General features: G+C 35.8%; 1 protein-coding gene across 1 annotated transcript in view; it reads left to right on the top strand.

Moving 5' to 3' along the window:
• Positions 1–12,754, top strand: part of LOC129246170 (putative uncharacterized protein DDB_G0282129) — an 84,963-nt gene extending 72,209 nt beyond the window's left edge. Inside the window, exons 6-7 of the mRNA XM_054884747.1 lie at positions 6,123–6,528; positions 11,956–12,754. Coding sequence (XP_054740722.1) covers positions 6,123–6,289 — 167 coding nt within the window. The 3' untranslated portion in view covers positions 6,290–6,528; positions 11,956–12,754. The remainder of the gene's footprint in view (positions 1–6,122; positions 6,529–11,955) is intronic.
• Positions 12,755–13,597: the final 843 nt, after the last annotated feature.

A 13,597-nucleotide genomic window follows, 5' to 3' on the forward strand; every position in this document is an offset into this window, starting at 1 on the left:
AAATCTCTTGGATTTATTGATGAATTTTAAGAGATCCGGAAGAGCAAGAGTATGAACCATACCCAGTGTATCGCAACCCAATATCCTAAGTCTGATTCTGGAAAATGCAGGATAGCTACAGAAAAAATGCTCTGCAGTGTCGTCATGGTAGCCATATGCTGACCACAGATGTTGTGCCCTGTGATTACACCCACTTGTATTCTCAGGCCCTTCCTGCTGAGTTTTAGGTGGAAGGTCGCTGTTTTCCTGTTTGGTTCTTTCACAAAGCACTTGGCTACTCTGCACGTGTTCAACTCACACCATCGACATCTGTGAGTAGACCTCATGAAGTCGTCAATCCATAGTCGAATCGATGCGGAATTGATACCTAGAAAGGGTTTGGCCTTTACATGAGAAAAGAAACTAAAAAGTTCGACCCAAATTGGGGGACATCAGAACTCGTTTTAGAGGTATGGTTCCTTCGGCAAAGTTTCTTATTTTGATCCCTAGAACATGATTTTCACAGAGCAATGGGCAATTTTTTTACCTCCCCACAAATCGACCCCACCTAATATAATATACAGGGTTGGCCATATTAAACTGACCCATGTGATTATTAAAAAAATATGGAAAAAGAAACATTTTTTTGTGTTTCATTGTGAAAAACATTTAATTTAGTTCAAGGAGATTCGTTTACATCACTTTTTGAATATGATATCGCGCAAGTGGTCGCCCTTAGCACGTATTTGGATATGTACAGGGTTGGCCATCTTAAACTGACCCATGTGATTATTAAAAAATATGGAAAAAGAAACATTTTTTTGTGTTTCATTGTGAAAAACATTTAATTTAGTTCAAGGAGATTCGTTTACATCACTTTTTGAATATGATATCGCGCAAGTGGTCGCCCTTAGCTCGTATAGCGTAATGTGCCCGTTTTTCGGCGTTTTCCATAGTTTTGGCCAGCGTCTCGGCCGATATGGCGGCTATTTCCCGTCGGATATTGGCCTTAAGTGCGCCTAGTGTCTTTGGCTTGTTGACGTAAACCTTAGATTTCAAATTACAGTAAAAAGTTATAGGGTTACTCAATGGGTCAGTTTAATACGGCCAACCCTGTATATATTATATATATATATATGTATATATATAATTATAATTGGCATTAAAACCTGTTTTGGGTATTTGACCGAGCTTCTTCTCCTATTTCTAGTGTGCGTCTTGATATTCTTCCACAAATGGAGGAACTACAGTTTTAAGTCGACTCCGAATGGCAAATGGTTTTTACGAGAAGCGTTTCCATAGTAGAAGTACACTCGGATGTTTGCCATTGCCGAGGGGCGACAGATATTAAAAAAACTGTCTCTATCGCCTCTATCACGAGGTTTCGAACCCGTGAACTTCCGATTGGTAGTCACGCACCAACCCAGTCGGCTACGGATATCGCCAGTGATGCATGATGCAATCATTAAATGCACTGGCTTTTGCATTTTCATACATATACACTATATACGAGTATACATATAATATTGAGAACTTAGAGATAAATCATACCCATTGACAAGGCATGTGAATGACTTAAATTCACCCATACACATACCTATGAATATGTTGATGTGAGATCCCCCTGAAGAACAAACTTCCATTGATGGTACCACTGTTACATTGTCACAGTTGGCATTTGACCGGAAATTTGAGCTTTCGCACACAGCAGCTATTTTATGGCACTTGATTAAAACAGACAAAAACATGTGTTGCTGTAATATACAAACATATATTACATATCGTCCCCTTAGTATTAAAATAGCCTATAAATTTTTTGATGTTTTGAGAAAATGAATTTCAAACTTTTTGTCGAAAGTTGCTCTCACTCAAATCTCGTTATGTCTGTAAATATTTATTATTTTTTGACTGACGTTTTGACCCACTTTGTGGAACTAGAATTTGACAAAATTTTGACCACATATAAAATCGACGATGGAGAATCCAAATATTCAATAAAAAAATAATAGCCTATGAGCACATAGGCTATTGTTATACTAAGGGGTCGATATATGTTAAAGGCAAATATATATTCAGTATATCAGTATATATACCACGATGTTACGAAAAAACGTGAAACATTACAGCTGAATTATTAAAGATACCAAAGACAAACTTTAAATTTAAAACTAGAAATGCAAAATAGCAACTTGAAAACATGTAAAATTTAAACTTCTTAAGCCGAATTCAAAAAACTTCAAAATTAGAAGTTCAAAGTCCAAAATTCCAAACTCAAAATTCACCATTCAAATTTGAGAAATAAAAAATAGAAACTAAAAACTAGGAACGAAATAATGAAAACCAAGAACTAAAAATTAAGAACACAAAATTCAACCAATAATTTAATATTCGGAATAAAAATGTTAAACTTAATACTCCCACTTTGAATACTTCTAACCTCTCTGCAATTATTTGAGAATTTCGAATTATTTGCTTCACACAAATTGCTCCAAAACCAGCAACAACTTCAAAATTCCAAATTAGAAATTAATTTTAAAATTCAAAGTTCAATGTTCTAGGTTTTTATTTATAATTAATTTGTACTTAACAAAAGCTACTTCAAAACAGACACCGCAATTACTATCAAAATAATGAATGCACAACTGAAGCTTTTAATTTGTGGCCAATAAAGCGAACAAGGCCATTGTTCAGCTCACAATATCTAGCCGTGACGCTGCTACATAAATTGATTGATTATTTGTATGTTCGAGTATACGCATATGTCACTGAAGCCTAAGGTGCTTTCACCATACAAAGAATTTATGTGCCCGCACATATATACTATGTATTTATAAGCAATACCAATATTGTGTTTATAAGCGCATAGGGTGTTCCACTCAATCACCAACCACCGCGCTGAAGCGCACATTTGAATTATTCGAATTAAATGGAAAGTTGTTGGGACAGGAGCCGAGGTATGCGAGTACCATACCGCTGATAGTAATGGTAGTCAGCGAGTTCTAGGCATCTGCCTTATATGAATATGTATGTATATACAAATACATATGCATGCAAATTACCACGGCCTATCAGCTTTGCTAGCAAGTGTGTCAAACGCACCTTCAGGCTGGCAGTTGTGCGCAGTTCCTGATGCGAGGTGCGAGGAACTTCCGGAGGCGCAAAGCATTTTCTCTTTTCTTAATTTTTCTTTTGTTTGCTCTTCAGTAATTTCATTCCCAGCTTTTCCGCTTTTTTCTGCTTTTCATGGTTTTGCGTTGGGTGTTTGACGCGCAACGCAATCTATGGATCATTGGCAATTTGTCGAGAATGTGATTGATTTTTCTCCACTTTTTTCAACGATTATGATTTCTCTTCTATATTTTTGTGTGCTACAAGGCTAAGGATTTAAGTAGATGAGTATGAATACATCCGCAGAAATGAAGTGAAGTTTGTAGAAATGAAGAAAATCTCATTTACAGAAGTGATTTAGAAATTATTTTGTGTAATCTATCAGATGGTCGCTATCTCCACGTAGTAGTCGGGGGCTTAAATAAGATGGATAAAGAACTTTTTTAAAATAGCGATTGCTTCTTAGCAGACAGGGGAAATGTGTAACTCCGGCATTCTAAGTCGGCTTGAAATTAATGGCCTACATTTGCAGCAGCATTTGTAGAAGAGCCCTACATTTTGAAAGCTAATCTAAGGACCTGTGTAAAATGTGCATACAACAAGCTATTATCTTTTAGGAACTTTAATTGACCTGTCACCAAAAAACTCAAAAATAAATATATTAGATAATGAGAAAATAAAAATAAAAATAAAACCATCAATGGTATGTAGTTACGAAAAAGTTGAAAGTAAGTTTTAACGCATAAAACTATATTTTAAAATAAACACCACTTTAGCTCTATTATGGTTAGTTGAAATTCGTGGAAGGAAATTGTAGTCGATAGAGGTGATCAAAGAGAATGCGACGAAGGAGCTGAAGGACATCCCTTCGTCGGGGGGTGCAAGAAGGACTGGGTTAAACTTTGTCACAAACGTTGGTGTGTTGCTTCAGACGGGTCATATTTTGAAGGAGATTAAATAAATTTGCCTTTAAATCTGTTTTGTTTTATTTAAACATTCCCGGTACTTTGTGGTCATAGGTATAGAATAGTTAGGAATGTTTAAATAATTTCAAGCTATGAAATATGTTTCACATGGTGCGTCTATGTTATTGTTTTTCAGAAATGTATTTAGTTCCAGTGCATGTTGGCTTAGACCATTAGCGTTCCACAGGACAAATCTTAATTTATCTTGTTTGCTGATTAAATTTTGCGAAAAGTGACGTGATCATGTTTATCATTGCAGACATTTGAGAGATTAGTTGTTTCATCATATTTTTCAACTCTAAAACTTCTTTGTTTTCCGTTGTAGTTGGTCCAATAGATTTTGCCGGAAGTAAACGCTAAAAAAGAAAATTAGTAATGGATTTCAAACATAATAGTGGGATTGCATTATATTTGGCTGAGAAATTACAACCAGCGATTCTTCGTGAGCTCGAGCACCTTAAGCTGCTTATCGCACCATTACTCGTTACAATGATACTGGTAGCATCGCGAAAGGTCATAGAGGTGGTCATCAAAATACTGCAACGTCACGTGAAATGGTTCAAAAAGATAAGAAACGACTTGACCGACGAAGTGACAATCAAATGACGATGGAACTGAAAATATATGACCATAGCATCCGCCACATACTGGAAAATTATCTCAAAGTCAAGCTTTTAATTTGAATTAAATAAAAGTAATTTCCTAAATTTGTGGACTTTTTAATTGGTTACACCCGGACCCTGTATTTACAGTCCGATATCGCTTATATTCAGAATTAAGACCCAAACTCGATAGGTCGCGAAGGAGGTATTACCGAAAATTATGTTTACTCACATATACTCAGAATATGCATATATTTATTATGCGAAGAGATATTTCTAAACATATTTTATTTCATATCATTGATCACCCAAAACTTAAATTATACTCCACTTGCAGAAAAAATATTTAATAGTCCAATCGAAGTGGCTATTATTAGACGAATATTAAAGGAGCAGCAGTATTCCTTCCTTGAATTCGAATTCAAGTATAAAAATTAAATTTAGAAAATTCGTTGTTTTTGGCATGAACAACAGCTATATCTTCCAAATTTCACTGATTCATTCGATGACACTATCAATAAACAACGAGGGGCTTTGCAATAGATTTCAACTATTGAGAAATCAAATTATTTGTTTGAACATGCAATCGGCTATTACATCTTTCGCAAGAATTTGTTGTTTGCATCAAGGCGAGCTGCGTTAAATCTACTAGAAATAGTAGCGATTGAAGAAACAGTTTCAAAGAACCAACAACACCCGAAAGTGTTTATTCTGTTTTTATTCATGGACTACCCTCCTGCTTAACTACATACCTCATATATACTGCTTATTACAAAGGATTGAGTTCCTAACGGTGAGAATTTTTTAAATTAGAATTTTTTGTGCGCATATCTCACAACAAATATAGTGTGTTTATAAAAAGTATCGGGTTTCTTCAAATGGACTTATTCACCAAAACTGAAATTCTATTTCAAAGAATACCACCATTAGATCTTAAGTGCCGCCAAAGGACCGTTCCAAAGGGACCTTCCAGAACCAACTACTAAGGAACTCTCGAGTCCTGAAATAACCAATTACAAAAGTATATCGACACTCTAGGGGTGATATTCCTGTTGAGGTTTTGTAGCAATATCTGAAATTACTACCTTATGTCCAACTGCTTTCGGATAATTCATATGCAAACTTAACAATTATTTTCTTTACGAAGGTATGCATTTGTGGTAATATAAAATTCGGTCCGCTGATAGATGCATTAATTTGAATGCAAGTGTGTTTTTGAATTTTCTGGTCTACTTAATACACATTGCTTCCTATTTACGCTACCAGTAAGCAAACGCATACGCATTTATATAAAAATATAGTACATAAAATAACACCAACTGGTATTGAGCCACTATCAATCCCTCTTACGCACTTACAAACCTCTTTGAATGTGACATTCTGTTTCCATCTCGTTCTCGCTCTCGAGTTTTCTGGCTTCAATGTATATGCATTACTCATTTATTTTTTCTGCTTTCATATTTTGCAGGCACACTGTATAAAATCGGCGATGTACTGCCACAGGATACCGGAAATTGCCTGCAATGTGTGTGCATAGATGGCTCGACGAGGGATGACATACCGCGCGTCACCTGCAGTCCGCACAATTGTCCGCCACTAGTGCTGCCCGATCTTTTCGATGCCACAGGATATTAAACAGCGAAACTGATGGTAACCTACCAAACAACAACTCGCATAGGCCAACGCGTTTGGTGATTTACCATTAAATCACATACATGCATACACAGTGGACTGCAGCGAAATTACTAAAAATAAAAAACAGCGAGAAACTATCTAAAATTATCACTCCCCTGTTGGTGCTGGCAGTATCGATAACGACGCGCTTCGCTGGTAGTTCATCAACTGAAGCAATTCATGTCGCCGAACGTTGAAAGGTAAATTGCTTATAACATCAGGCATCGTGATTTATTGACATTTTATCGATGCCGCGTGGGAAGGAATGCAAGGGCGGATTAGGTTTAGCGTTTAACAAATAATCAACTGTCTGCAGTAAACAGGGAAGAGCCAACAGCCAACAGCTAGAACAGCTCGCTGTACCAACTGTTCGCAGTTGCATTTTCCGCCTACAGTAGTTTAAATGCCTTACCATATTCCGTTATATATTATACTATATGTATACTGTCACAAACCTCGCAGGTCACCCAGCACCTTGGGGCGTAAACGTTTACTGCAGTTACAGCGCACAACCAAAACTTCAGTGCATGCTGGTGATTTTTTTCTATATGCAGACGCATACACGGATGGATTCATATTTATTTATACCAGAGTTAGTTAGTTTAAGTTTTGTTCTTATTTAATTTTTTTTTTTTTTGTTTTTGTTCTACGTTTTTGTAGGTCCCACAGATGGGTCTTCGGATATATGCGTATGCATGTCATGTTGTGCGATTTTATACTCTCACGCTTTGCTGATTTTGAAAATTATAGACACAACGTTAACTAACTGAGCTGCGTGGGGGCGCACATACAATCCGACAAAGCCACACGTGATGAATATAAGCGCGGGAGTGAGTGTACTAAATAATAACTATGAACTGGAATTACATTTTATAACCATAAATTGTGTGCACAACATAAGTATGGACAGAGGTTAGGTCACTAAATGGATGAATATAAATATGCGAACACTGAGCTAGGAGAAATACCTATAGTTGAATAAACCAAGTTAAAGTTAAAAAAAAATTAAATAGACAGCAGAAATCTTTCGGCTTAAATAAAAATTTTAAATTCGGTAAATGTATACCTATATACATGTGCATGCAAACATACACATACGAGGGGTGCCTTTAATGTGTCGGGATTAGAGAACAAAAACAAATTTTAATCATCGAAAATCACTTTATTGTTTTTCAAAATATTCTCCATGAAGATCTATACACTTTTGCATGCGTTTGAACCAATTGTCGAAGCACTTTTGCCACTCTGAATGAGGTACCTCCAAAACATGCATTCTGAATGCCGCAACCGCTTCTTCAGGTGTCGAAAAACGTTGACCTCTCAGTTTGTTTTTTACGTACGGGAATAAAAAGAGGTCATTCGGTGCCCAGTCAGGATTTTGTGTGGGATCCAACGCGAACAAATTTTTTTGACAGTCAAATGTTTATGCAATATTGAATGTATGCTGGTCCCACTAATACCTAAGATTGTCTCAATCACACGATAGGTCACATGACGATCTTGCAATATCAGTTCGCGCACAGCATCAATGGTTTTCGGAACCACAACTGATTTTGGACGACCTTCACGAAATTCGTCTTGGAGTGAACTACAACCACGATTGAATTCCCCATACCATCGATAAACACTAGTCCTTGATAGAGCTTCATCGCCAAAAAATGAATTAAGTTCATCCATGCAATGCTACTGAGTAAAAAATAATCGCACGAAAATGTGCACGATTTAGTTCCATTTTTGGACCGAGATGAATCTTTTAAGTTACTGTAAACAACACAAATAGCGCTGGTATTTCAAAACGTTCTGAGTACGTAAAAGCCAAATAATGTCAAACTTTGCAATACACCTATCAGTTGCCAGATTGCAAAACCAGGGTTGCCAAATCCCGAAATATAAAAGGCACCCCTCGTATACATACTTACTTTCTGTAGCAATAAAACAGCGTAAGCTGTAGTTTCAGTATTCTTAAACATTAAATTGCTTAAACTCCTTTGCTAAATTTTTTTATAGATTTTTCCAGTACCTTTGATCAAACATATTTCCCATTGTAACGAAAAACGAATGCTTTTGTTTACATCAGATCTCAGTACCAATCTTAGAGTCCTACAGAGTAGCTGTGCATTTCCATAATAAGGCAGAAGAAAATATTTAGATAGTAAGAGAAGGATACCGAAGCAAAGGATGGGCTTGGAAAAGAATGGAAATAGCCAACTATTTTATGTGCTTACGAGAGTATGCCTATAAACTCCCGAAATCAAGAACTACAAGAAACATCTTTATAACCATATATTATAATATATGAAATAGGCTGAGCGCCTTTTGCGATTTGCAGTGTGCGTCTTGTTACTTTCCACAACAGGAGAGATTTACAGTTTTATGTTGCCTTCGAATACCACATGCTTTTTTCATGAGAAGCTTTTCATGGGAGGAATACACTCGGAGATAGTCAGGCGCAAATTCGGCTATAGCGGCTATCATTGGATAACCAACTTAAATCCACGCCCCCCAACGTTTTTGTGAAAATTAAAAATCGAAAATTTCGCGTATTCATTAAACTCTATTTTTGGATTAAAAAAAAAAATTCAAGATAACTAATCAAACCTCAGCAACTGGCAACTCTTCCCCAACGATTCAAACTATCCACAACTGGTCTACTTCTGTTTACTGTTTAAAAAACCTGAAGAAATTAATCGGCGGCAAGAGATTTGGATGAATGAAAAGCGAGTATATTGGCGGACGAGAACAAAACGAAGTACACCTTCTGTCGTCAAACAAACAGTCGGCGCACTGGCGTATCGGCACCCACGTCACTGACAGTTAAATTTTCGAGGTTGTAACAGACTTCGTTTATCTAGGAACCAGCATTTACACCGAGAATAATGTTAACCTTGAAATCCGACGTAGAATCTCTCTTGCCAATAAATGCTACTTCGGACTAAGTAGGCAACTGAATGTAAAGTCCTCTCTCGATGAACAAAACCAACATTTTATAAAGGTATCATCATGCCTGTCTTAACGTATGGCGAAGAAGCTTTGTCGATGGCAATTTTTGACCTCTTCACGTTGGTAACGGCGACTATCGCGGACAATGGAACGATGAGCTGTAAAGAATAAAGTTCCAGCGGCTACGTTGGCTAAGAGATATCGTCCGAATGGAAACAAACGCGCCGGCTCTGAACGTATTCGATGCAGTACCAGCTGGTGGTAACAGAGGATGAGGAAGGCCTTCTCTACGTTGAAAAGATGAGGTGGGGAAGGACTTGGTTTCACTTGGTGTTTCCAACTGGCGACGGTTAGCACGAGAAAGAAACGACGGGGGTGTTTTTTTAAATTCGCCAAAATCGCGTTAGCGGTTATCGCGCCAATCAAGAAGAAGAAGAAGAAGTGTTTTCAGATAAAACAAGGTTATATTTTTTCCGAACAGAATTCCCTTTGTCCACCCTCAAAATTATGCAATCATTGTATATTAAAATATTTGCATATAAAGGGTTTTTCAAATTTGAGCCTGGATGTCAGTAGTGAATAATTCCTAGACGGAACTTTTTTCTTATGTCATCTTTGACTTTTATCAAGTGGACAGGTTTTCAATTTTACACGATACAACAAGGCATTAAAAATATTTAACTTATTATGAAAATGGTCTATCTTTAAGGACAATATACCGCGAAATTCGTAATTTGTTTGGTGGAAATAATCGTCCAAATGAGTCGACAATTCAAATGTTGGTGAAAAAATTTTAAGGCAGGGGTCCGTTGAGGATAGAAAAAGAACGGCAGACCAAAAACTGTGCGTTCTGTTGAGAATATTGCTGCATCCAAGAATATACTGTTTGGCAGATTTGGCATAAGGATTTGCATTTGTATCCTTAAAAAAATCAATTAACAAACGAATTGAAGCCATAACATCATTATCAACCCTGCAATTTCGTGATTTGGCTCTTTGAACAATGCAATGTTAGATATGCCCTACATATTTTTTAGCTAAACCGGACGCTATTTAAGCCTCAAAGTTATCAGTTGAAGTGGGATTTGGGAATATACTTATATATGTACTTATGTATGTAGTGCTAGTACTGGTGTACTAGGACTGGTACGAAACTTTAGTCGGCCTCGTTCGTAAAATTTCAGCTTAAGAATTTGAGTTTAAATTCGATTTTATATTCATACAGAAAATTCTCTAAGAGATTTAGGGTTCGGTTGTTTTAAGGGGTTACATGGGTTTCGTTGGTTCAAAAAATCGATTAATTTTTTTTTTGCTTATTAATTTCTACAACATCTCAGGAATATTATCCAAAATTTTCAAGTCGATCCGAATAATAAATTCGGAGATACAGCCCTTGGAATGTGCGCTCCAAGCCACTTTTATTGTTACTCAAAACTTTAAACGCGTCTTTCTCGGAACTGTGTTTTCAAAGTCGGTTGTCAAATGTTCTCGAAAACTACTTCATGAAATTTTACACAGGTGTTCAAGATAAGATTTACTCGTGCTTGAACGAAGGATTTTTTTTCCAATTACAACCATTAAAAAAAAAAAAAATGTCACGCAAATTTGACCGAAATTTTCATTTTTTTGGAAAAATGTCTGCCAAAATTTCAATTTTTACTTTTTTTTCTTTCCTTCGTTCAAGCACGAGTTTATGGTCTTAACTAAAAAACTTATTTTTGTTTTTTTCATTTTTGATGAGCCTGCCAGGAGTTATGCTGACAACGCGGACGCACCTTTTTTTCGAGGTGTCACCGGATATGACGTCACAGTAGAGGAGTTTTAATTCTTTTTTTTTTTTGAAAATTTCAGAAATTATTCTTTAAATACATATGTTTCTATAAGACAGAAAAAAGTTTGAATTAAATAAATAATATTTTACATTGAAAAAAAAATATTGAAAATAGGTCTTTTTTACCCGACGAAAACCATGTAGCGCCTTAAATTAAAAAATTGCTCATTACTTAATTATACCAAAACTATTATTATATTGAGTTTACACAGATGGCTCAAAGCTCGAGATATCTCGGCCTGAAATATCTGTTCCAATCTCCTATGTTCCAGAATACTTGGCAAGTGATAAACCTTTGGTACCGGGAATAACCCTATAAAATTGTCCCCTGTATGTATTTAAATGCCTCTTTAGAGGACCCCACCACATGAAGCATCCAAGGAATAAAGGCAACATTGTAAAATGTAAGACGGCCATGGTACAGACAATGATTGATGGCTTTAATTTGGTGCAGGTGGCTTTTATCATAAACATAACCGGTTATCATTCTATTAACTACTTTAGTTTCTTTGGGCGCAAGATGCCATCCCTATTTTTTTTATCTGTATAAATTTAGGTAGCATTTCTGGCTAAAGAAGTTTTGAAAGTCTTTGTGCCACTTGCCTCTGATCTGGTTTCTGATGGTACGCAAAGCTTCGTCACTATTGAATTTACGACGTCACTATTGTTAAAATAAAATTTGATTTGATTGGTTAATTTAATTTAACTTTACCTCTTTTCAAAACAGACGCTATTATCTTTTTATGAGCTCTCCTCTTTCAGCTCAATGTTGACATTCATTTCAATGCATGAACACTACGACTATTAAAACGTTTCTGTCAGTAAACTGATATTCTTTTACTTTATTTACTTTCAGCTAATAAATCAATAATCAATCTTCGGTCAAATCAAAAATATACCGTCAAGGCATATCCACCAACAAATCAGACTTTCAAAGAAACATCAACGTTAAACGTAAACATATACACACACACACTTAGAACAAACCAAATTCCTTCCAATGTATACTTGCACACAACTACAGTCCGCAGAGAAGCTCAAGTAAGTGTTTAGCATATAGAAAAAAAAATAAATAATAGTTTAATGCTAAATAGATGCGCGAAAACTCAAACAAAATTGAAATACCAAAAACAATGTAATATAAGTTATGTTAGCAAAAGAGAATATAGATTTTTTTAAGTATACACATACAATATACATACATGCATACTTACACATCATTGAGCTCTAAAAACAAATTGAAAAACACATAAACAGAAAAAACAAAGCGTTATGAGACTACTGGTATAGACTTTATTTTAAGTGTTAGTATATTAAACGACACACATGCATACATACATATATAAGCTGTGTGCATATTTCACTATAATAAAATAAAAATAGAATGTGTGTAATATAAGAACCAGAGCAAAGTAATTTAATAAATATGATTAAAAAAAATTATTTCTAGTGAGATTTAAGTTGATGAAGGTATAAAGGAAGCTCTAAAAAATTAAATTCGCACATAATATAGTAAATAACTAAGTTGAAATAAATAGGTATAAGAAAACTGAACTAGTAAAACTGAACAAAGACAAATAATTCAATTCCTTAACAAAACTTCCGTTAAGTTAAATAAGAAATACTCGTACTTGCAACACAAGATACTCGTGTAACCAACAAATAAATGAATTAAAATAAAATATGTGTATAGCTGATTCAAAAGCCTTGTTTACATTTTCAATTTGTTGAATGGAACAGTTACTAGTTTGTTATGTAATATATAATATAAAATTTAGAAACTCCATATATTCGCATGCCGTAGATAAGTACAGGTGTATTTAGTACAGTTTTATTTGATCAACTAAAATTTACACACGCCTACTTTTACACAAGCCTTCAAACTATTAGACCATTCAGCTGTTGCAGCACGCACGGTTTCCATGGATATTGACGTAGCTGCTCGAGCCAAAGATTGTTTAAGACTCTCCAAATTTGTGTGAGGTCTTTGATAGGCCATGTTCTCTAATTCTAACCATAAACTGTAGTCCAATGGATTCAGATCTGGACTTCCAGACGGCCAATCTTCCAATCTTCTGCGTCTATGAACCCAGTAATATTGGTTTTTAGCCACGTTATCGACTGGAGAGCAATCTTGAAGAGAGTACTGCTCAACTGCTTCACCACGCCTTCTAAGACAACCTCCTGGTACACTTTTGCCGCGGTCCTAAACTCTTTTTGCAGAAATAAAGAGATGGAACGCCTTTACAAAACACTCCCCACCAAACCATTACAGAGGCTGAATGGTGGCCACACTGAACCCTTGGAATAACACTTTTTATTATGCGCTTTTAAAAGTTTTAGCATAGATTTTGTCGTTTTGCTTATTAAAAACTTCCACAGTGAAAATTTTCTCATATGTGAAAAGAATATTTTCATTGCCGTTGACCGCGTGCCATCGAAGAAGCTCCTTGCATCTGTAGAGTCTAATTTTTTTCAAGCGCGTTGTCAAACGATAA

Source organism: Anastrepha obliqua, chromosome 4 (genome assembly GCF_027943255.1).
Source record: "Anastrepha obliqua isolate idAnaObli1 chromosome 4, idAnaObli1_1.0, whole genome shotgun sequence".
NCBI lineage: Eukaryota > Metazoa > Arthropoda > Insecta > Diptera > Tephritidae > Anastrepha > Anastrepha obliqua.